This window comes from Perca fluviatilis, chromosome 14, assembly GCF_010015445.1.
Source record: "Perca fluviatilis chromosome 14, GENO_Pfluv_1.0, whole genome shotgun sequence".
In the NCBI taxonomy this organism is placed as follows: Eukaryota; Metazoa; Chordata; class Actinopteri; order Perciformes; family Percidae; genus Perca; species Perca fluviatilis.
Window position 1 is genome coordinate 27,925,568 of NC_053125.1, and position 23,424 is coordinate 27,948,991.

Below are 23,424 nucleotides of genomic sequence, written 5' to 3' on the forward strand. Positions count from 1 at the left end.
AGCTGTAGATGGGGTGGGGTCTCCCTGGCGCTGTGAATGGATGGGGTGCCTCCCTGGCTGTGATGGGTGGGGTCTCTAGCTACTGGCAGGGTGGGATTCTCTAGCTGCTGTGGAATGGAGTGGGGTCTCCTCTAGCTGCTTAGATAGAGTGCAAGTCTCCTCTGGGGGTCTCCTCTGGCTGTAAGATAGGTGGGGTCTCCCTCCTACTACAACAGCCTTGAATGGGTGAAGTCCTCCCTCTAGCTATGAATAGGTGGGGGTCTCCTCTGGCACAGAATGGGTGAAGGTCTCTCTAGCTATGAATGAAGTGGTCTCCTCTAGCTGTAAGATGGGTGGGGTCTCCTCTGGCTGTAGATGGGGTGGGGTCTCTTTATGTAGATGGGTGGGGGTCTCCACTCTAGCTGTAGATGGGGTAGGGTCTCCTCTAGCAGGCCAGGGTGGTCTCTAGCTGCTAGATAGAGTGGGGAGTCTCCCCTAGCTGTAGATAGGTGAGATATATACAAGCATGGTGGGATTCCCACTGCAGCTGCTTAGATAGGTTGGTCTCCCTCACGCTGTAGATAGGTGGGGTCTCCTCTAGCTGAATGGAGTGCCAGGGTCTCCCTCTAGCTTCTGCTTAGATAGAGGTCTCCTCCTAGCTGTAGATAGGTGGGGTCTCTCTGGCTGTAGAATGGGTGGGTCTCCTAGCTGTGAATGGAGTGGTCTCCCTATGCTTCAATGAATGGAGTGGGGTCTCATGGCTGTGGTGGGTGAGGGTCTCTGGCTGTAGATGGTGGGGTCTCCTCTGGCAGGGTCTCCTCTGGCTGGCAGGAGTGGTGGGGTCTATATGCAGCTGTGAATGGGTGGGGTCTCCTCTAGCTGTCAGATAGGTGAGGTCTCTAGCTGCAACTGGAGTGGGTGAAGAGTCTCCCTCTGGCTATGTGGAATGGGTCTCCTCTGGCTGTGGAATGGGTGGGAGTCCTCCTAGCTTCCTGTAAAGATGATTAGGGTCTCTAGCTGTAGATAGGTGGGAGTCTCCCTAGCTGGCCAGATAGGTGGGGTCTCCTCTAGCTGTAGGCGTTGGGGTCTCCTAGCTGTGGCCAGATGGGTGAAGTCTCTAGCTGTAGATAGGTGGGGTCTCCTCCTAGCTGTAAGAATGGGTGGGGTCTCTCCTCCTAGCTGTAGATAGGTGGGAGTCTCCCTCTAGCTATAGATAGGTGGGGTCTCCTAATTTCTAATATAGATAGGTGAGCCATATTTTGTCGTGCATAGTTTTAGTCAGTTACCTTACCCATCATGCCACACCATGGTTAAGCTTAAAGCGTAAGTAGATGGAATCCTATATGTGCCCAGTTTAGCATATTTGTAGGTAAAAATTTAAAACCCCAGCAAAGGAACAAAAACAACTAATTACTTGCACTAGGACAAAAAATCGTTTAAGCCCACCTATCTACACAGCCAGAGTGGTGAAGTAAGACCTATTTCAGCAAAGCTGATTGGCGTAGCCCTTCTAGAATTACAATTACAGGTAGTAGAGCTTGGACACACCTTCTCATTCAATGTGTTTCTTTATTTCCTTGTGACTATTTACATTGTAGATTCATAGAGGCATGAACTGGAATGAGACTACATATGGAATTATGTACTTAACAAAAGTGTGATAGACTGAACAGGTGGCTGGCCTCCCACAGTCACGGACCTAGACAATGAAGCGAGGAGGAGGTGGTTTGGGAGCTGGACCTTTTAGTGAAGGCAAAAGGACCCAACAAGTGCTAAGCTATCTCTAGGAACTCCTTCAAGGCCAGTTTGGAAAGAGCCATTTCAGGTAGGCTACCTCTTGAGCTCATCAAAGAAGAGAATACCAAAATACGAAAACAGTAATCAGAACAAGGAGTGAAAACAGAGCTGGGAGATATGAGATGCTTTCAGTTATTTCACACTTTTTTGTTAAGTACATTCCACATATGTGTGTAGTTTTTGATTACCTTCAGTGAGGTCTGTGGCCAGTCATGAAATAGAAACTCATTGGATGAGAGTGTGTCCCAAACTTTTGGCTGTGCTGTAAAACCAAAACTAGTTTATGTGGGACCTCTCCTGTAGGACATTAGGTAGTAGATTACTGGCTCAGCTTCTTAGTAGCAGCACTGACGAAACAGGAAGTGTGAAGTGTGACTAGAGCAAACTGAGACTGACTTACTCTAGCGCCAGCAGTTAGACACGCCAGCGTGAACCCTAGGCGGTGTGATGGAGTAAGAGACCCGAGGAGGAGGGAGGATGGAGGGAGAGGAGGGAGGAGGGAGGGAGGGAGGAGGGAGGAAGCCGTGCGCGTGGCCCGAGGGAGGGGGGGAGAGGCAATGGGGGAGCTGATGAAAGTGGGAGGAGGTGCTGAAGAAGAAGAAGAAGAAGGAAGGAGGAAAGGTGGTGGTGGTGGGAGTGGATGATTCCAGAGGAGGGTGGAGGAGGAGGAAGAGGGAAAGAGAGGGGAGGTGGGAGGGGTGGGAGTTGGAGAGATGAAGCAGAGGGGAAGCAGGGGTGAGAAGAGGAGAACAGAGTGGCAGAGAAGGGGCGGGAGAGGAGCTTTGGCGCGGCGGCAGGAAAAGAAGAGGAAGCTGGGTTACAGTCAGAAGGAGTGCAGTTGTAGTTTCAGAGGCCTTGGCAGCCTGTGAGCCAGGGAGGCTGGAGGTGGAGCTAGAGCGCCACAGCTGGCAGCTGCGGAGGCATGTCCAGTGTCGTCGAGAGCCTTGTCGAGCTCAGCCAAGAAGGAGTGCTGGCGTCGGGCTTTCTACTTAGGACTGAGCAGCTGGAGGAGGTTTGTAGCAGGAAGGGCAGGTTTGGTTGAGTGTGGTGTGTGGTATTTGTAGAAGGTGCTGCAGCAGAAGAGAAGAAGAGAGCAACAGTGGTGGATGATGATGAGTGAAGTGGAAGCCGAGGGTGGAGGATTTGGGTCTTCAAGCCAGCAGAGGGAGGCGCTACTTTCGGGCCGTGACTGGACTCTTCTGTAAAATAAAAATAAAAAAACACAGAAAAGAAAATATAAAAAAAAGAGTTCCCCTGACAGGAGTATTTCATTGTAACAAAGGTTGGTTCTCAACATCTTTTACAACACACCACCAGTGCATCATCAGTCTCTCCCAGTGTCCCGAAAAAGGTTCCTGGAAACACACCGAGGGAGAGGAGAGAGACGAGGATAATGGTTGTCTTTCAAATTCCCCTCTACGCCGTAACAGGATAGCGCTACAACCAATGAACGAAGGAGGAGGCAAAGCTAGTTGATAGGTTAAAGCTTTTGCGTATATCCGGTCTGCACCAACGAGCTCGAACACACCCTTCCCGCTTTTTAAGGAGTGGGACTTCCAGTCCTTCTTTGTTCTTTTCTCAAAGAAAAGCTGAACTCAAAGTCTTCCAGAAGACCTCCTGTTCACCAGCAGCAGCACTTGGCAACCATAAGCCCCGCCACCGACTCTTGTAGCGGTGTGATTGAGCCACTAGAGTTTGGTTTTTTCCAGCCTAGCCAGTCAGCGGAGGTGCCTGAACTGACCCTGGCTGCAAATTAAATTTGCCTTGCCGCTAGAGAGCGTCTGGATTTCCAAGGCTAATAAAATTGAATAAAACACCCAAATTCCAAGTAAGTGGTGAACTGATCATGTATTTTACTTGTGAAGAGTGTTGTTTATTTTAGAGCCTTATTTTAAAATTCGGTTTCAAACCCATTTTACAATGCTATAGAAACTTTTTGAAAATGGAGTCAAAAATTTGACCCGAGGGCAATTGTACAACATGTCCTGTTCTCTTTATTTACTTATATTTTATACTGTCCCAACCAGTACAACATGTGTCCTATTCTCTTTATTTATATATTTTATACTGTCCAACCAGTACAACATGTCTCTATTCACTTTTATAATATTTTATTTATTTATTTATTTATTTATTTATTCTATATATAATATATATTTATTATATATATATATATATAATATTTATTTATTTGTATATATATATATATATATATATATATATATATATATATATATATATATATAATATATATATATTTATTTATTTATATATATGTAGTAAATAAATAATATTTATTATTATATATATATGTATATTATATTTATTTATTTTTTATTTATATAAATATTTATTATTTTTTATGATGTTGTGGTTATATAATATATAATAAGACTATTAATATATCAGCGACATTGAGATCAGCCCTTATCAGCGGTTCTAACAAATAAAAGACACAAAAGAACAAAGCGTGCAGTCTTGTTCCTCTGGCTCCTTCTCTTGTCTGCTCCTTCCTCCTCCCTTCCATCACTTTCTGCATCTGAGGAGTCAAACAAATTAACATAGACACAGTTATTTAAAAAAATAAATAAAAAAGGGGCCAGAATATCCCAAATCACTGAGACAAGCGACAGCTTTGTTCGGTAAAAAAAACTCATGTGAATTAAGCTGAGTGTGAAAGGTGTGTTTCTTCCTCCCGGTTTATGCGAATAAAGGACCTGTTTGCGTAATGAAGTCCAGTGGTTTTTTGCGATTAAATTGGTATTGAGTGATTTGAGACATTTTAAAAGGTGTTTCCATTCATTTTGCACATGGTGAGGGTAAGGAGCTGGAGCAATATATTAATATTTTGATACAAGACTAGATATCTTCTTAGATTTTGGATGTCGTATTATGGCGTAAGTGTCTATTTCCCTGTTTTTAAGGTCATTACAGTAAAGTGATGTACTTTTCTGAACTTACCAGACTGTTGTAGCTGTTCTATTATTTGCCTTTACCCACTTTTATCATTATATCCACATTACAATGATTATGTATCTAAATCTCACTGTGTATATATGTTGTGAAAACACCCGATAGATCAACATCCTATGCTCTTTGCGGTATATCATGTTTGAGTATTTGGTCAAAAATATCGTGATATCCGTGTCTTTTCACTGGTTTTAAAGGCTGCATTACGGTAAAGTGAGTGCATACTGAACTTGCAAACTGTTGTAACTGTCCTTTACACCTTGTTCTTATATCCACATAACTGTGAGTATTTATCTAAAATCTCACTGTGTGAATATGTATATTTGTTAAAGCATATACCTACATTTTCATTCCCTTATCAAAAAACCACTCCATCAATTCAACACCATGTCATCTAAATACGGATCTTAAAGGCAATTTAAAAACAATGACAGACAGACTGCCTCTGAAGGTCTTTTTAGAAAGCCTTTAAAAGAATAAAAGTTGAGACCAACTCCTTCAACGTAGCTCATTCTGAAGCTGACTCATGATTCAGATGCTGCTGCAAAATTAAAGCCTTTTGCAAAGTCGTGGGTTTAGGGACTGACAATAAAAACAGATCTGTCACTACAATATCGTTGCGGTATGGATAATAGGGTACCGTATTTTCCTACCTATAAAGAGCACTTAAAGCCTTTAAATTTTTCTCAAAAAGCGACCGTGCGCCTTATAATCCAGAGCCTTATATTGATCAACCTCTCGGATCACTGCCCGTTGGCGGGACACTCTCTTAACCTCGATAAAACTTTCCACTCATTGGCTTTTATAACTTTAAAGCATTAAATATTCAAATATACAGCCATGCGACACACCAATTGAAAGCTTAGCCTCTAATGATTAACTTAAGCCCACATACAAAGCATCACGATGATTTATAGCAGTTACACAACTGTTACAAAGTAAACAATTTACAATAAAACAATTCAGCCATAATCTAGCGGCTGTCGAGGTCCATTACCTGATTTGTTGTCCTTTCAGCAACAAAGTGGTATTTTGGCAAAACTTGATTTTCCTAAAATCCACAAGGGTCAAGGAAATGTAATATCGGGCTTTTTATCTTCCAAAGCGATCTGTTAAGCCTCACATATGTTGAAGTTTTCTGGCGAATCCTAGCGGAAGCGTTTTCATTTCGCACTTGTGCAGTGGCCGCTGCTTCTCTGCCTCGCTTCACGTGCGATGTGGAGTCAGCGGTATTCCTTAGCTTCTCAGCTTTTCGATTGGTAGCTCATATTACCGCATCCGTTCCATTTTGCCTCCGATAGAATGGAAGCGGACAACCCGTTGCCCATGTCAGGGACCCGCGTTGGGGCATACCATTTCTCTGACCACTTAGATTTAAATGTTATAAGGTTGTTATATACTGTCTATGGATTGGTTCCGGAGTTGTCCTTCATAAAGTTTCTTTATCTGTTTTGTTGATGTTCCTTCTTTTCCTCCATCTGTGGATGCTAGCCCGTCAAGCGTTTGACTGCGTATCTTCTATTCTATGCCTTATAATCCGTTCGCTATATTGAAAAAAGTTCTAAAATAGGCCATTCATTGAAGGTCCTTATAGTGAAAATCTGATATTTGGTCAAAGATAGCGTGATATTTGACTTTTCGCGCTGCTATGCCGACAGGCCGGTTATCCGTTCCTTTCAACTCACCGAGGCGGAGCTGCGTTCATCTCAGCTGGATCTCCACCAGCACGGTTCCTCTCCTCCTCTTCTTTGGCACAGCTCCTCCTCCGTCAGAGGCAGACTCTCGAGCTCACAGGCGACCCTATTGAAAGGGGAAGAAAATAAATAAATAAATAAATAAATAAATAAAATAATAATAAATGAATAAAACATAGCAGGAATATTTTAAGCTGCTTTTATATAAAAGAAAAATCATCAAATAATGTTTAAAATGAGCGGAGTTAAAAAGAGGAAAGTATGAGATGAAGAATCCCCGCGTACGAATCCGCGGCGACCTAGCCCTCATGATTGTGGTAGCGGTTTAGAGTTAGTGACTTAATCAGTCGAGGACAAGTCTGTGTAATGTTGGTGAGGGTGTGTGTGTGTTGTGTGTTTTTGATTGATGTTCTGTGTGTGTGTGTGTTTCAGTTGACTGTATCTGTGTGTGTGTGTGTGTGTTATTGTGTGTTTCAGTTGCTGTATCTGTGTGTGGTATTGTTTTCGTTGACTGTATTGTGTGTGTTGTGTGTGTTGAGTTGCTGTGTGTGTGTGTGTGTGTTTCAGTTGACTGTATCTCTGTGTGTGTGTGTGTTGCAGTTGACTGTGTGTGTGTGTGTGTGTTTCCAGTTGGCTGTATCTGTGTGTGTGTGTGTGTGTGTGTGTGTGTTTCAGTTGACTGTATCCGTGTGTGTGTGTGTTTCCAGTTGACTGTATCACGTGTGTGTGTGTGTTTCAGTTGACTGTATCTGTGTGTGTGTGTGTAGTATTGTGTTTCAGTTGGCTGTATCCGTGTGTGTGTGTGTTTCAGTTGACTGTATCCTTTGTGTGTGTGTTTCAGTTGACTGTATCTGTATCGTGTGTGTGTGTTTTCAGTTGATGTATCTGTGTGTGTGTGTATTTCAGTTGACTGTATCTGTGTGTGTATTTTGTTGTGTTTCGTTGATACTTTTCATTTTTTGGCAATTTCCATGACTCCATTCTGAAAACCATCCCTCAAGCGTGATCATTACGATGCATAACTTGTAAAAAGTCCCATAATATATCTTAGCAGAAAGTGAAAAATGTTGCGTTTACTTCCACAGGAGCAGCCATTTTCCGCTGTTGCCATGGGAGCGTTATGAAGTGATGTAATTACGGGCGTGAACATCATCTAAAAACAGGATGTTGGGGGAATCACTTTATTTTTTTCTCTTTTTCATCAAATCGCCAATTTTTGCAAGTTCCACTCAATGTCGCCATACATTTCCATAAATATCATATACAGCATATTCCATTGCATTTTAAAGAAGCGTGGCGGATAATCTAAAAAAACTTCATATACATTATCCGTATTAGATCCGATGATCCTAAGATAAAATACTAATTTATTTTTAATTTCTGATAAAAGGACACATCTGTTTTTGCGGCAGGTTCACATGAAGGAATATTTTCTCTCAGTCTGTATTTATTAGTCTGAGGGCTTAACCATAGCTTATCTGTCCTCTCTGCATAGTGACACAGGCCGGAGCCACACACACACACACACACACACACACACACACACACACACACACACTCCCCTCTTCGAGCAGGCACAACGGTGGTTTCTCTGCCCTGATGACTGACTGACAGGCTGAGCTTGTAAGGCAGGAGGCCCTTTATTAATGTTACTGTGGTGAGCAGTGTTACCAGAATGTTTACATTTTGATAACTGTTTTGATTCACAATTAAGGTGGAAAATAAAAGCTTTTGTGTTTAATGGATTTTAGTTGATGTTGGTAGTTTTAAAACATACGGTGTGGATAGTGGATTGAGATATCGAAAACTGAGGTTAGAAATTAGGCCATGAAGATTCTGAGCGATGCCCAACCCTACCTGGCTCAGCCTCGGCGATTATGGAGGTCGTAAAGAAGTGCAGTCAGTCAGGTATTTTCTCACACACACACACACACCACCACACACCCACACACAGCACACACACACAACACGATGCACACACACACACACGAACACACACACACACACCCACACGGTACACACACACAGGCCACACACACAGAACCACACACACAGGACCGCACACACACCACACAACGCCACACACACTGCACAGGACACCACACACAACACACACAGAGAACACACACACACACACACACGCCGCACCCACACACAGGACACACGGGACACAGGGCACACACACACACACACACACCACAGACACACACAACGGGGAACACACACGGGAGAGACACCGGGGCCCGGGACACACCACACAGAGGAGACCACACAGACACACACACCGGGGGACCACACACACGGGGGGCGACACACCACACAGAGACACACACACACACACACACACATATGACGACACACACACCCACGGACCCACACACACACAGTCGTACAGCCACTGGTGTCCCTCCTGTCCTCTGGACTGGGGGGCCAGTGCGCTTTGAGGGGCGTGTGTGCTTGGTAGAGGAGGAGGAGGATGCTGGGGGTGCCTCCCCTCCTCTGCCCCTCTCCTCCCCTCTGAGGGGGGGGGGGGGGTTATCAGTCAGTTTACTGAGAGGTTATGAATGGGTGCTTCAGTTACTGTTAGTGTGTGTGTGTGTCGAAGTATTGTGTGTTCAGTTTTTGTGTGTGTGTGTACTATTGCTGTGTGTGTTTTGATTATGTGTGTGTGTTTCAGTTTATTGTGTTTTTCAGTTGACTGTGTTTGTTTCAGTTGACTGTGTGTGTGTTTCAGTTTGTGTTTGTTTCAGTTGACTGTGTGTGTGTGTTTCAGTTGACTGTGTGTTTGTTTCAGTTGACTGTGTGTGTGTGTGTTTCAGTTGACTGTTTGTTGTGTTATTTGACTGTTTGTTTGTTTCAGTTGACTTGTGTGTTTCAGTTGACTGTGTGTGATGTGTTTCATTGTGTTATTATTATTGTGTTTCAGTTGACTATGTGTGTGTTTTCAGTTGACTGTGTGTGTGTTTCAGTTGACTGTGTGTGTGTGTGTTGTGTGTGTGATTATTGTGTTTTTCAGTTGACTGTGTGTGTGTGTTTAGTTGATTGTGTGTGTGTGTTTTCAGTTGAGTGTGTGTGTGTTTCAGTTGACTGTGTGTTTCAGTTGAGTGTGTGTGTGTTTCAGTTGACTGTGTGTGTGTTTCAGTTGACTGTGTGTGTTTCAGTTGACTGTGTGTGTGTTCAGTTGACTGTGTGTGTGTTTCAGTTGACTGTGTGTGTGTTTCAGTTGACTGTGTGTGTATGTTTCAGTTGACTGTGTGTGTGTGTTTCAGTTGACTCGGATTGATGATATTGTTAGTGTGTGTTTCAGTTGATGTGTTATTGTTGTTTAGTTGACTGTGTGTATTTGTTTCAGTTGACTGTGTGTGTGTTTCAGTTGACTGTGTGTGTGTGTTTCAGTTGACTGTGTGTTTGTTTCAGTTGACTGTGTGTGTGTGTTTCAGTTGACTGTGTGTTTGTTTCAGTTGACTGTGTGTGTGTGTTTCAGTTGACTGTGTGTTTGTTTCAGTTGACTGTTGTTATTGTGTTTCAGTTGACTGTGTGTTGTTTCAGTTGACTGTGTGTGTGTTTTTTCAGTTGACTGTGTGTTGTTTCAGTTGTTGTATTGTGCTCAGTTGACTGATTATTGTGTGTGTTTCAGTTGACTGTGTGTGTGTTTCAGTTGAGTGTGTGTGTGTTTCAGTTGACTGTGTGTGTGTTTCAGTTGAGTGTGTGTGTGTTTCAGTTGAGTGTGTGTGTGTTTCGTTGCTGTGTGTGTGTGTGTATTGATGATGTATGGTTTTGTATTGTGTTGTGTGTGGTGTGTTATTGTGACTGTGTGTGTATTGTGTTGTGTGACTGTGGTATTGATGTTGTATTATTACTGTGTTAGTATTATTATTGTTTGTGTGTGATGTGTGTGTTTGATGTTTTGTTGTGTGTGTGTTATTATTGTTTGTGTGTGTGTGTTTATTTTTTGTTTTTTTGTTGTATTGTGTGTTTTTTGTGTGTGTGATGTGTTGTGTGTGTTGTTGTGTGTGTGTTTTTTGTGTGTGTTTGTATTTTTTTTTTTTGTTTTGTTATGTTATGTTTTTGAGTTGTTTTTGTTGTTTTTGTGTGTTGGGTTATTTGTGTTGTGTTTTGTTGTGTGTGTGTGTGTGTGTGTGTGTTATGTGTGTATGTGTGTTGTGTGTGTGTGTGTGTGTGTGTGTGTGTGTGTGTGTGTTGTTGTGGAGTTGTGAGTTGTGTGTGTGTGTGTGTGTGTGTGTGTGTGTGTGTGTGTGTGTGTGTTTTTTTTTTTTTTTTTTGTGTGTGTGTGTGTGTGTGTGTGTGTGTGTCCCATTATTTGTTGACTCCATATCTCATCACTATAGATCTCCTATCTAACCGGAGTAAAATGGTACATCTGGATCAGTGTTTCCCAAAAAGTCCCAACATGACATCCTCAAAATGTCTCGTTGTGTCCCCAACTCAAAGATATTCGTTTACTTCTACAGAGGGAACGTTAGACTAATACAGTTGCATGTGTGTGATGTGTATTTGAGATGTGTGTGTGTGTGTTTCAGTTGAGGATGTGTGTGGGTGTGTGTTTCAGTTGAGTGTGTGTGTGTTTCAGTTGAGGATGTGTGTGGGTGTGTGTTTCAGTTGAGGATGTGTGTGGGTGTGTGTTTCAGTTGAGTGTGTGTGTTATTTTAGTTGGTGTGTGTGTTTCAGTTGAGTGTGTGTGTGGGTGTGTGTTTCAGTTGAGTGTGTGTGTGTTTCAGTTGACTGTGTGTGTGTGTTTCAGTTGAGTGTGTGTGTGGTGTTGTTGGAGTGTGTGTGTTTCAGTTGATGTGTGTGTGTGTTTCAGTTGAGTGTGTGTGTGTGGGTGTGTGTTTCAGTTGAGTGTGTGTGTTTTGACTGTGTGTGTGTTTTGTTAGGTGTGTGTGTGTGTTGAGTGTGTGTGTGTTTTCAGTTGACTGTGTGTGTGGTTTTGTTAGGTGTGTGTGTGTTTTGTGTGTGTGTGTGTTTGTTATTATTGTTTGTGTGTGTTTCGTGAGTGTGTGTGTGTTTCGTTTGGTTGTGTGTTTGTTGTTTTTCAGTTGGGGTGTGTTTTTAGTGTGTGTGTTTGTGTTATGTGTGTGTTTGTGTGTGTGGTGTGTTTGTGTGTTGGGTGTGTTGTTGGGTGTGTGTTTCAGTTGGTGTGTGTGTGTTTCTTGTGGTGTGGGGTTTTTGGTTGTTAGTTGTTTTTATGTGGAAGTGTTTTTGTTATGTGTGGGTGGTGTGTTGGTTTTTGTGTTGTGTTGGGGGGGTGCGTGTGGTTGTTTTTGTTTTTTGTTTTGTGGGTGTTCATGGTGTGTTGTTTGTGTTGGTGTGTTGTTGGTTTTGTGTGTGTGTGTGTGTGTGTGTGTGTGTTTCAGTTGACTGTCTCAAAGATATTCACTTTACTGCCACAGAGGAGAGAAGACACTAGAACAATATTCACCTTTAACAAGCTGGAGCCAGAGAAGTTATACTTTTTTTGGCATAACAAGTGACTCAAATAGTCAAAGTAGTTGACGATTATTGTAATAGTTGAGACTAATGATTTGTTAGTCATTTGTATTCCTTCCTCACTCACATCTTTGTTTAGGGTGACTTACTTCCGAGTTTGTTTCTTTGTCACCTCATGGCGTTGTAGAGAACCTCCTGTGGTGTTGGGTTCAGAGCAGACAACCGGGCAGACCCCACACTGGAATCCAACGACGCGAGGACACACCACAAGAGGTGTTTTACGACAAGGAACAATGAGGGAGACGGACGACACAAACACGGAAGAACAAGGATTTCAACCACACGAACCACCCCATCTCCCTGCTGAGAAAGACCAATAAAATGCCTTTTTGAAATGTTTAATGGGTCTGTGGTTTTTTATTCCGATGCTATCCCTTTCTGTTGGCGGTCACAAAGAGACAAAAACTCTTTCATCCCCTTGATTATATGTTTCATTTTACAAACCCAACGACAACGTCAGTTCACAAAAACATCCTGGTAGAAAACTCCCGGGAGCAACAACTGGTCCTACTCTCTAACATGCAGGTTAGCTGCTTTCATAGAAACATCTAATGGATCCTTTATGTAGAAATAATAATATATATAATAATAATAATAATACTATAAAAAGGCAATTAGGACAGCACTCTAATGATAACTTGTTATTGATACACTGACGTTTTGGGCAAGACACCCTTCTCCGGCCTTTCTTGAGATGTATGGGTCTAATCAGCAGAACTTTGAGGTCAATGAAAGGGGGTTAATTTCCGTTTGCGTCCTCACCCTCTCTGCTCTTGTGCAGCCTTCTATGTTCCTACAGAGTCCGGGTTCGTGGCCCTCGCCGGATGGCCCCAGCGCCGCACCCTGAGAGAGAGACAGAGAGAGAGGAGACGAGAGCAGAGAGAGAGAGAGAGAAGAGAGGAGACAGAGAGAGACCACACACACAGAAGAAGGTAGGGAAATAAGGGAAGAGAAAGAAAGAGACAGAAAGAGAGAGAGGAACAAGGAAAGAGAGAAAAGAGAGAAAAGGAAAATAAAGGGACAGAAGAGAGGGACAGAGGAGAGAGAGGGAGACAGAAGAAAGAGAGAAAGAGAAAAATAAAGGACAGAAATAAAGGAGGACAGAGAAGAGGAGAGAAAGGGAAGAAGGAGAGGGGGCACAGAAGAGAGACGAGAGACGACAGAGAGAGAGGGGGAGAGAGGGAGAGAGGAGGAGAGAAAGAGGAAGAAGAGGCAGGGAAAGAAAGACAGACAGAGAGAGACAGACAGAAAGAGAGACACAGACAGAGAGAGACACACACACACAGTTACTCACTGATATTGTGTTCAACAACACAAGGAGTTAAGAGGGTGTGTGTGTGTGAATGTGTGTATGTGTGTGTATGTATGTGTGTGTGTGTGAATGTGTGTATGTGTGTGTGTATGTGTGTGTGTGTGTGTTTTTTTTTTTTTTGTATGTATGTGTATGTGTGTGTGTGTGTGTGTGTGTGTGTATGTGTGTGTGTGTGTGTGTGTGTGTATGTATGTATGTATTATGTGTGTGTATGTGTGTGTGTATATGTGTGTGTGTGTGTGTGTGTGTGTGTGTGTGTGTGGGCTTTATATGTCTTCCCCAACAAGTGTGGTGTCTCGAAGCCACCGTGCTCGTTCCAATTTCCTCCCTGCGTCATAAAATGCACAGCATGAGTACATGTAGTTTTATAGTTTCCTTTACTGCAGTAAAAGTACTGATTTTGCACTAAATCGTCCTGCTGTTACCTTAGCGCATGACATTTGTCCCTGTTGAGGTGTTTGTTTAGGGAGGAGGAGTTTACTGGTTGTAGAATGTCCGTGTGCTGAGGGGGCGCTCCGGTTGGGGTTGTGGATGGGAAGATTGTTTTGGCCTCATTTAGGATGATGTGTTGTGCCTGCAGCTGTTCCTTCCTTGTTTGGCGTCGGTGTTGACTCTTGGTTTGGGTTATTTTTCTGTTCTCCTGGGGCGGTGGAGGAAGGCGGGGTGTTGAGGTGGTTGGGGTGGTGGGTGGTGGTGTGTTGTGTTTTGTGGTGGGTTGTGGTGGGAGAGTGGTGAAAGGTAGTAGGTGAGTAGGTTGAAGGTAGTAGGTGATAAGTGTGAGGGTGTAGTGGGTGGAGTTTGGTGGAGGTGGTGGTGAGGTGGTGGGTGAGGGTGGGTGATAGATGTATTTGGTGGGGTGGGGTGAGGTGAGGGTGTGTGGGTGGTAGGTGAGTGTGGTGGTTAGTGGAGGTGAAGGAGTGGGTGAGTAGGTGGTGGGTGAGTGGGTGAGGGTAAGTGGGTGAAGGTGAGGGTGTGAGTAGGTGAAGAGGGTGAAAGTAGGTGAGGAGGTGGGAGTGAGGTGGGTGAGTGTGGGTGAGTAGGTGAGTAAGGTGAAGGTGAGTAGGTAGTGGGGTGAAGATGAGTGGGGGGGTGAGTGGGGTGTGAGGGTGGGTGTAGGTGGTTGTGGTTGAAGGTAAGTGGGGTGAGGTAAGTGGGTGGGGGTAAGGTTGGTGAGTAGGTGAGGTGTGTTAAGGTTGGGGTAGGTGGGGTGGTGAAGGTAGTGGGTGTAGGTGAAGGTGAAGAGGTGAGGGTGGTGGGAGGTGAGGTGGAGGTGAGTGGGTGGAGTGGTAGAGGTGTGGTGGGTGTGGTGTTGTGGTTGGGGTAGTGTGGTAGGGTGTAGGTAGGTGGAAGGTAGTGTTGAGTAGGTGGTGAGGTTGGTGGGTGTTTGGTAGGTGAGGGTAGGTGTGAGTGGGTGAGTAGGTGAGGTATGGTGAAGGTGTGTGTGAGGTAAGAGTAGGTGAGGTGATTATGGGTGGGTAAGGTGGTAGGTGAGTAGGTGAAGGTAAGTAGGTGAAGGTAAGTAGGTGAGTAGGTGAGTAGGTGAAGGGTGTTAGGTAGGTTGAAGGTAGTAGGTGAGTGATGGGTGGAAGGTGGTAAAGATGAGTAAGAGTGAGGTAGGAGTGGTGGAGTAGGTGAGGTAGGTGAGAAGGGTGGTGGGTGAGTGGGTGAAGGTGAAGTGGGTTGAGTGGTGAGAAGGTGTAGAGGTAAGTGGTGGGTGGGGTAAGGAGGATAGGTAATGGATGAGTGTGAGTGGTTGAGAGTGGTGAAGGTATGGTGGGGTGGTAGGTGAGGTAGAGTGTTGAGGGGTGTGGATGGTTGGGTGGTGAGTAGGTGAGTGTGGGTGGTAGGTGGGGTAGTGGGTGTTGGGTAGGTAAGGGTAGTAGGTGAGGTAGGTGGTGGTTGGGTGGGTGTGGAGTGGGTGGAGTGGGTGAGTGGGTGGGGGTGGGGTGGTGGGTGAGTGTGAGAGGTAGTGTGGGTGTGGTGGGTGAAGAGGTGTGGGTGGAAGTAATGGGTGGTGGGTGTGGGTGGAAGGGTGGAGGGGGTGAGGTGGTGGTGGTGGTGAGTTGTGGTGAGTGTAAGGGTGTAGGGAGGTAGAGGTAGGTGGTGGGTATGGTGAAGGTGTATGGGTGAGAGTGTGTGAGTGGTGAGTAGTGTTAGTGGTAGGTGGGGTTGGTTAGAGGTAAGTGGGTGTGAGTGGGTGAAGGGTAGAGATGGGTGAAGGTAGAGTAGGTGGTAGGTGAAGGTAAGGTGGGTGAAAGGTAGGTGAAGGTGAAGTGGGTGAGTGGGTGAGGGTGGGTAGTGAGGGTGAAGGGTAAAGTGGTGGTGAAGGTAGAGGTGTAAGGTGGGTATGAAGTGGGTGAGGTAGGTGGGATGTGGGTGAAGGTAGAGTGGTGGAGGGGAGGGGTGGTGTGAAGGGTGAAGTGGGAGGAAGTGGGGTGGGGTGAAGGTGGAGAGTGGGAGGTAGGTGAGAGGTAAGTGGGAGGGGGTGAAGATGGGAAGTAGAGTGGGGAGGTGGGTGAAGGTTGGAGGTAGGAGAGTGGTGAAGGTAGAGTGGAGGAGAGTGGGTGAAGGTGAAGGTAAGTGGGTGAGGGGTAGAGTGGGAGGAAGTGGGAGGTAGGTGAAGGTAGTAGGAGGTGAAGGTAGAAATTGAGAGAGAGGTGAGAGGTAGAGTGGGAGAGTGGGTGTGAAGGTAGAGTGGGAGTGAGGGTTGGAGTAAGGTGAGAGGTAGAGTGGGAGGTTGGGTGAAGGTAGTAGGAGGTGTGGGTGAGGTGGTAAGGTGAAGGTAGAGTGGTGGGTGAAGGTGAGGGTAGAGTGGGAGGTAGGTGGGGGGTGGTGGGAGGTAGAGTGGGTGATGGGTGAAGGTAAGTAGGAGAGTAGGTGAAGGTAAGTAGGAGAGTAGGTGAAGGTAAGTAAGAGAGTAGGTGAAGGTAAGTAGGTGAAGGTGAAGGTAAGTAGGAGAAGGTGAAGGTAAGTAGGTGAGGTAGAGTAGGTGTGGGTGAAGAGTGGTGGTGGGGTGAAGGTAGGTGGTGAGTGGTGAGTGTAGGTGAAGGTAGTGTGAAGGTGATGGTAGGTGAAGGGTAAGTAGTGGTGAATAGTGGGAGAGTTGTGGTAGGGGTGTGGGTGTGGGAGAGGTGAAGGTGGTGGTGAAGGGTGTAATGTGAGAGAGGTTGTGTTGGAACCGGGGTGGGGGAAGTTATGGCGAGAACGACCACAGCAACTGTTACAATGTGAGAGAGGCAGGCAGTGTGTTAACAAGGAATACCATCTTTTACACGTGTCAACAGGGACCCTGCAGATTTAGACAGTGGATCCATTTGGGTCACAATGATTTGGCCCTCTGTTGTGACGCAAAACAAAGGAAAGTGTTTTTTAAACTGCAATTACCTGACATTTAAATCAGAATATGGCAGATTTACTGACTCTGAGACTCAGATAATTAGTTGTTAAATAAATGTATCATTGTTTTTGCTTGATTTGATGTCGAAGGAACTCTTTTGATGACTTTTGAAGGGCTTCATGTCAACATAAAAGTGTACAAAAATGTCGGAAAAAGCTACAGATTTACAAAAAAAAGGTGACAAATGTCCGAAAACCACAAAGAAGTTGCAACAGAAACAACAAAAATGAGGAAAAAAGCTGCCAAAATGTTTCTATAAAAAGTGACACGCAGATTCTCCTTTTCCAGTGTGGCCCTCTGCCTTATACAGGGTTCATACGCATATTAACCAATACTTTTCCATGACTTTTTGGCAAATTTCCATGACTACATATTCCTGAAAACCAGTCCCTCCAGGAAAACGTGATTATGCGATCGCATAACTCATCGCATAATCAGCCAAAGTCCGCATATTTATGCGTATATTTTAAAATACGGCGCACTTTCGCCGCATAAATTGCCGATTTCCCCGCATTTTCGTTGTAAAAAAGTCCCGTAATATATCTTAGCAGAAAGTTGAAAAAATGTTGCGTTTACTTCACACGAGAGCAGCCATTTTCCCCTGTTGCCATGGGAACGTTATGAAGTGACGTAATTACGCGAAGTGAACATCATCTAAAAGCAGGTGTTGGGGGGGGAAAAAAATCACTTTTTTCTCTTGTTCATCAAACTGCAGTTTATGCAAGTTTCCGCAATTTCATCACATAAAATCCCATAAATATCATATATAGCATATTTCATCGCATTTTTTAAGAAAACGTGGCGCATAATCAAGGACTTTGGCCCCGTAAACAATCACAAAAAAACTCAAAGCATTTTTCTGGAAGGACTGAAACTCATTTTGTGGGGACAACAACATATAATAGGGGCATTTTAGCCTTTAATAGACAGGACAGCTGTAGACAGGAGAGAGGGGAAAAGAGAGAGAGAAACAGAGGCGAAGACATGCAGCAAATGGCCGCAGGTCGGACTCGAACCCTGAGCCGATGCGTCGAGGACTGAGCCTCTAAATATGGGCGCGTAGTTTGCTTGGTTTCGTGCGTAATCCAGTCCTTCCAGAAAAGTTAGGAGTTTTTTTTATGATCGTTGCTGCTATATTATATTAAATTATATTTTATATCTATCTATCTATCTATCTATCAAATCAATAAAGTATGGTGTATTATTACAGGTTAAAATAAAACTCAAAATAGCATTTGTTCCATTTATGAATTTCGTGTCAAACACTCACACTGGCAGAGAGCGGCGTCCTTAACGTGGCTGATGGAATAAACGCTGTCGTAGTGATTCCCGTTCAGAAAACACAACCGCACCTGAGAGGAGGAGAAGAAGAAGAAACAAACGAGCCCACCGTCAAAGAGTTTCTGCTCGAAAAAAGTCAAATTTAACAATTGAAAAGTGTCCTAAAAACTGTCAAGACGTTGAGACAGAATATTATAAAAACATCTCACATCTGTAATCCTACCCCAGTACCCCAGTACTAGAGGACCACTAAGGCCTATATAAAAGAGACTTCAGATACAGTATTAGGGGACCACTAAGGTCTATATAAAAGAGACTTCAGATACAGTATTAGGAGACCACTAAGGTCTATATAAAAGAGACTTCAGATACAGTATTAGGGGACCACTAAGGTCTATATAAAAGAGACTTCAGATACAGTATTAGAGGACCACTAAGGCCTATATAAAGAGACTTCAGATACAGTATTAGGGGACCACTAAGGTCTATATAAAAGAGACTTCAGATACAGTATTAGGGGACCACTAAGGTCTATATAAAAGAGACTTCAGATACAGTATTAGGGGACCACTAAGGTCTATATAAAGAGACTTCAGATACAGTATTAGGGGACCACTAAGGTCTATATAAAAGAGACTTCAGATACAGTATTAGAGGACCCACTAAGGCCTATATAAAGAGAGACTTCAGATACAGTATTAGGGGACCACTAAGGTCTATATAAAAGAGACTTCAGATACAGTATTAGGGGACCACTAAGGTCTATATAAAAGAGACTTCAGATACAGTATTAGGGGACCACTAAGGTCTATATAAAAGAGACTTCAGATACAGTATTAGGGGACCACTAAGGTCTATATAAAAGAGACTTCAGATACAGTATTAGGGGACCACTAAGGTCTATATAAAAGAGACTTCAGATACAGTATTAGGGGACCACTAAGGTCTATATAAAAGAGACTTCAGATACAGTATTAGGGGACCACTAAGGTCTATATAAAAGAGACTTCAGATACAGTATTAGGGGGACCACTAAGGTCTATATAAAAGAGACTTCAGATACAGTATTAGGGGACCACTAAGGCCTATATAAAAGAGACTTCAGATACAGTATTAGGGGACCACTAAGGTCTATATAAAAGAGACTTCAGATACAGTATTAGGGGACCACTAAGGTCTATATAAAAGAGACTTCAGATACAGTATTAGGGGACCACTAAGGTCTATATAAAAGAGACTTCAGATACAGTATTAGGGGGACCACTAAGGTTTATATAAAAGAGACTTCAGATACAGTATTAGGGGACCACTAAGGTCTATATAAAAGAGACTTCAGATACAGTATTAGGGGACCACTAAGGCCTATATAAAAGAGACTTCAGATACAGTATTAGGGGACCACTAAGGTCTATATAAAAGAGACTTCAGATACAGTATTAGGGGACCACTAAGGTCTATATAAAAGAGACTTCAGATACAGTATTAGAGGACCACTAAGGCCTATATAAAAGAGACTTCAGATACAGTATTAGGGGACCACTAAGGTCTATATAAAAGAGACTTCAGATACAGTATTAGAGGACCACTAAGGCCTATATAAAAGAGACTTCAGATACAGTATTAGGGGACCACTAAGGTCTATATAAAAGAGACTTCAGATACAGTATTAGGGGACCACTAAGGTCTATATAGAGGCCCAGAGGCATTTGAGCATTCACACCTTATCCTTGAAGTTGTTGTCTGTGATGTTGACGGCTGGTTTTCCGGGTTCCTGGAAGATCAGGAAATCCCTCCTACACAAACACAAAGACAGATAAATTCTAAGCCAGACCGTCATGGCGTCTCGTTCAGAATACGATCTCATATTGTACTAAAACAGTTCACCGAAACATGTTTCTGAGAACATGTTAAGAGAGAAATAGGCCGTGTGCAGTTGCTGAATCTGTCTTCATTTCAGATCAACAAAAGGTCAGTTTATAAGATTTTTGTCAGATTTCGAGAGACGTTGGTCAGGCTCGTCCCGCTCGTCATTTCCAGGTAAGCTCTCCACCAATCAGATCGGTCATTTGAGTCTGACTGCCCGCCTTCAGGCCCAGCAAGTCAGGTCGGCCAAAATGAAAGCCGACGGTACGGGACAGACCGAACAGACTCGAGTCACCGACCTCGCCAGACGGTCCGACGGCCGGTTATTGGCTCGATGTGTCAGGGGCTTAACCTTAGCACCGCTCTCTGTCTGTCTCTCTCTCTGTGTCTCTCTCTCTCTCTGTGTCTGTCTGTCTCTCTCTCTCTCTCTCTGTGTCTCTCTCTCTCTCTGTGTCTGTCTGTCTCTCTCTCTCTCTGTGTCTCTCTCTCTCTCTCTCTGTCTGTGTCTCTGTCTGTGTCTCTCTCTGTGTCGTCTGTGTGTCTCTCTCTGTGTCTGTCTGTGTCTCTCTCTGTGTCTGTCTGTGTCTCTCTCTGTCTCTGTCTGTCTGTGTCTGTCTGTGTCTCTCTCTGTCTCTCTCTGTGTCTCTCTGTCTCTCTCTGTGTCTCTCTCTCTCTCTCTGTGTCTGTCTGCGTCTCTCTCTCTGTGTCTGTCTGCGTCTCTCTCTCTGTGTCTGTCTGCGTCTCTCTCTCTGTGTCTGTCTGCGTCTCTCTCTCTCTGTCTGTCTGTGTCTCTCTGTGTCTGTCTGTGTCTCTCTCTGTGTCTGTCTGTGTCTCTCTCTCTGTCTGTGTCTCTCTCTCTGTGTCTGTCTGTGTCTCTCTCCGTGTCTGTCTCTCTCCGTGTCTGTCTCTCTCCGTGTCTGTCTCTCTCCGTGTCTGTCTCTCTCCGTGTCTGTCTCTCTCTGTGTCTGTCTCTCTTGTGTCTGTCTCTCTCCGTGTCTGTCTCTCTCTGTGTCTGTCTCTCTCTGTGTCTGTCTCCCTCTCTTCTCTGTTTCTCTCCCTATCTCCCTCCCTCTGTTCTTTCTCTAGCTTGCTCCACTGCTTTGTTTTATCTAAGGTGTTTTTTTTCCTACAAAAGCACCCTAGTCAACAAAAAAAATAAAAATAAGACACCATGTGTGAACACAGATTTAACACCGGTTAGAATCCCTTCTGATGTCCAACCACACCCCAACATCACCTTTCATCTTTCACCAACAACTTTAACTAGGTTTTTAACCATTATTAATTATTTTTTATATATTTAATATGAATTTCAAGAGCTGCTGTAACAAAAAAGGCGTGGGATCAGGAAAGTCCACCTCATCCTTATCTCAGGTACGTTTTGAGACGACTCTTACTTGTACATGACGGCCAGCGCGTTGATCTCCACCTCTCCCACCCATTGCTGAAAGACAGAGGCAGCCATCAGCTGACATCAGTTCTCCTTACATCACAGAGAGCAACTCAAGAGCAAAAAGAGATGGAAATGTTTGACCAGAACGAGGGGAGAGGATCCTGAACTCTGTTACCTGCGGGTCCTGCAGCTTGAGGAGGTATTCCTCGAAGTCTCCTTCGATGAACTGCAACACAGAGAGACGGCACAACGTTATTTATTTTTAGGACCCAGGTTAGTGTTCGCTGCGTCCCATCCAGACCTGGTGCTGCTGGGGTAGGGATCGGTCACAACCACGACTTTAGAGGGGGTCAGACGGTGGTTCTCCTGGTGCTAGGGCTGTGTGGTTGTTTACTGACAGACAATAGAATGAAAACACTTTGATAAGGATGTGTACGTAAGTGTGTGCGTGCGCGTCTCTGTGCGTTGTCTGTGTGTGTGTGTGTGTCTCTGTGTGTGTGTCTCTGTCTGTGCGTTGTCTGTGTGTGTGTGTGTGTGTCTCTGTGCGTGTGTCTCTGTCTGTGCGTTGTCTGTGTGTGTGTGTGTGTGTGTGTCTCTGTGCGTTGTCTGTGTGTGTGTCTCTGTGCGTGTGTCTCTGTCTGTGCGTTGTCTGTGTGTGTGTCTCTGTGCGTGTGTCTCTGTCTGTGCGTTGTCTGTGTGTGTGTGTGTCTCTGTGCGTTGTCTGTGTGTGTGTCTCTGTGCGTGTGTCTCTGTCTGTGCGTTGTCTGTGTGTGTGTCTCTGTGCGTTGTCCGTGTGTGTGTCTCTGTGCGTTGTCTGTGTGTGTGTGTCTCTGTGGATGTGTCTCTCTGTGTGTGCGTGCGCCTGTGGGAGTGTCTGTGTGTGTGTGTCTCTGTGGATGTGTCTCTCTGTGTGTACACGCGCCTGTGCATGTGTGTGCCCACCTTTGTGCGTAAGTGTGTGTGTGTGTGTCTCTGTCTCTGTGCGCGTCTCTGTCTGTGTGTGTGTGTCTCGGTCTCTGTGCATGTGTCTCTGTCTGTGTGTGTGTGTGCGCGTGCGTCTCTGTGCATGTGTGTGTCTCTGTATGTGTGGCCCAATCCCAAAGTGAGCCCTGAGGACTAAGGACTCACAGACTTAATTGATCTCAGGTACTAAGTGAGCGAGTGTGTGAGGCCACATGGGCTCGGATAGGTAGAAATGGGATTGGGACGGCGCTTCACGAGATCACGTTACCTTGGCGACGTTTAATAACAAAGATGTTGCGGACACTTGCCGGTTTGGGAATTGTCCTTTTAAGTTTGTTGCTTTCCACACGGCCGAGGCCCAGGAGACGGCTGCCTGAATCCTGAATAAAACTCTTGTTTTACGAGCAGGACAACAGGCTGGTCCGTTCCGTGGTCGCGTGTCGTGCTGTTGTTTACCTTCGTAATTTCCGGATTTCCCTATCGTCTCCGCGGTGAACGTCACAACGCTTTGAACTGTGGGTAATTCCCTTTGGTGAAGTCTGCACCGATGCAGACTTACGGAAAGGGCTCGGTAAGTGTGTACTCAAACCCTCACGCCCTTTGAAATTCCACATTGGGACAACCCTAAGCCCTGACGAATTTCGCGAGAACGCGCACCAAAGTCTGTGAGTCTGTGAGTCCGGACATTGGGATTGGGCCAGTGTCTCACACACACACACACACACACACACACACACACACACACACACACACACACACACAGACAGTGTCTCTCACACACACACACACACACACACACAGACAGTGTCTCTGTCTCTGTGTGCGTGTCTGTGTGTGTGTGTGCCCACCTTTGTGTGTCTGTCTGTCTCTGTGCATGTGTGTGTCTCTGTGTGCATGTGTCTCTGTCTGTGCATGTGTCTCTGTGTGTATATCTGTGTGTGTGTCTCTGTCTGTGCGTTGTCTGTGTGTGTGTTTCTCTGTACGTGTCTCTGTCTCTGTGGATGTGTCTCTGTGTGTGCGCACCTGTGGGAGTGTCTGTGTGTGTATGTGTGTCTGTCTCTGTGCGTGTGTGCACGCGCCTGTGCCTGTGTGTGGCCACCTTTGTGTGTGTCTCTCTCTGTGTATGCGTGCGTGCGTCTGTGTGTGCGCCTGTGCACATGCATTTGTATGTTGTTCCAAATAAAACTAGTCGTTCCTTCATTCGTTCATAGTTTGGTCAATATTGAAAATCACGATTATTTAAACACGATTTCCTCATCTACTCTCG

The 23,424-nt window shown here is 44.8% G+C and overlaps 1 protein-coding gene across 1 annotated transcript in view; it reads right to left on the reverse strand.

Moving 5' to 3' along the window:
• Positions 1-14,160: 14,160 nt before the first annotated feature.
• Positions 14,161-23,424, reverse strand: part of LOC120572573 (extensin-like) — a 13,241-nt gene continuing 3,977 nt past the window's right edge. Inside the window, exons 3-7 of the mRNA XM_039821896.1 lie at positions 21,370-21,420; positions 21,199-21,245; positions 19,659-19,731; positions 17,930-18,009; positions 14,161-16,477 (exon numbers count right to left, since the gene is read on the reverse strand). Of these exons, the coding sequence (XP_039677830.1) occupies positions 14,161-16,477; positions 17,930-18,009; positions 19,659-19,731; positions 21,199-21,245; positions 21,370-21,420 (2,568 nt within the window). The remainder of the gene's footprint in view (positions 16,478-17,929; positions 18,010-19,658; positions 19,732-21,198; positions 21,246-21,369; positions 21,421-23,424) is intronic.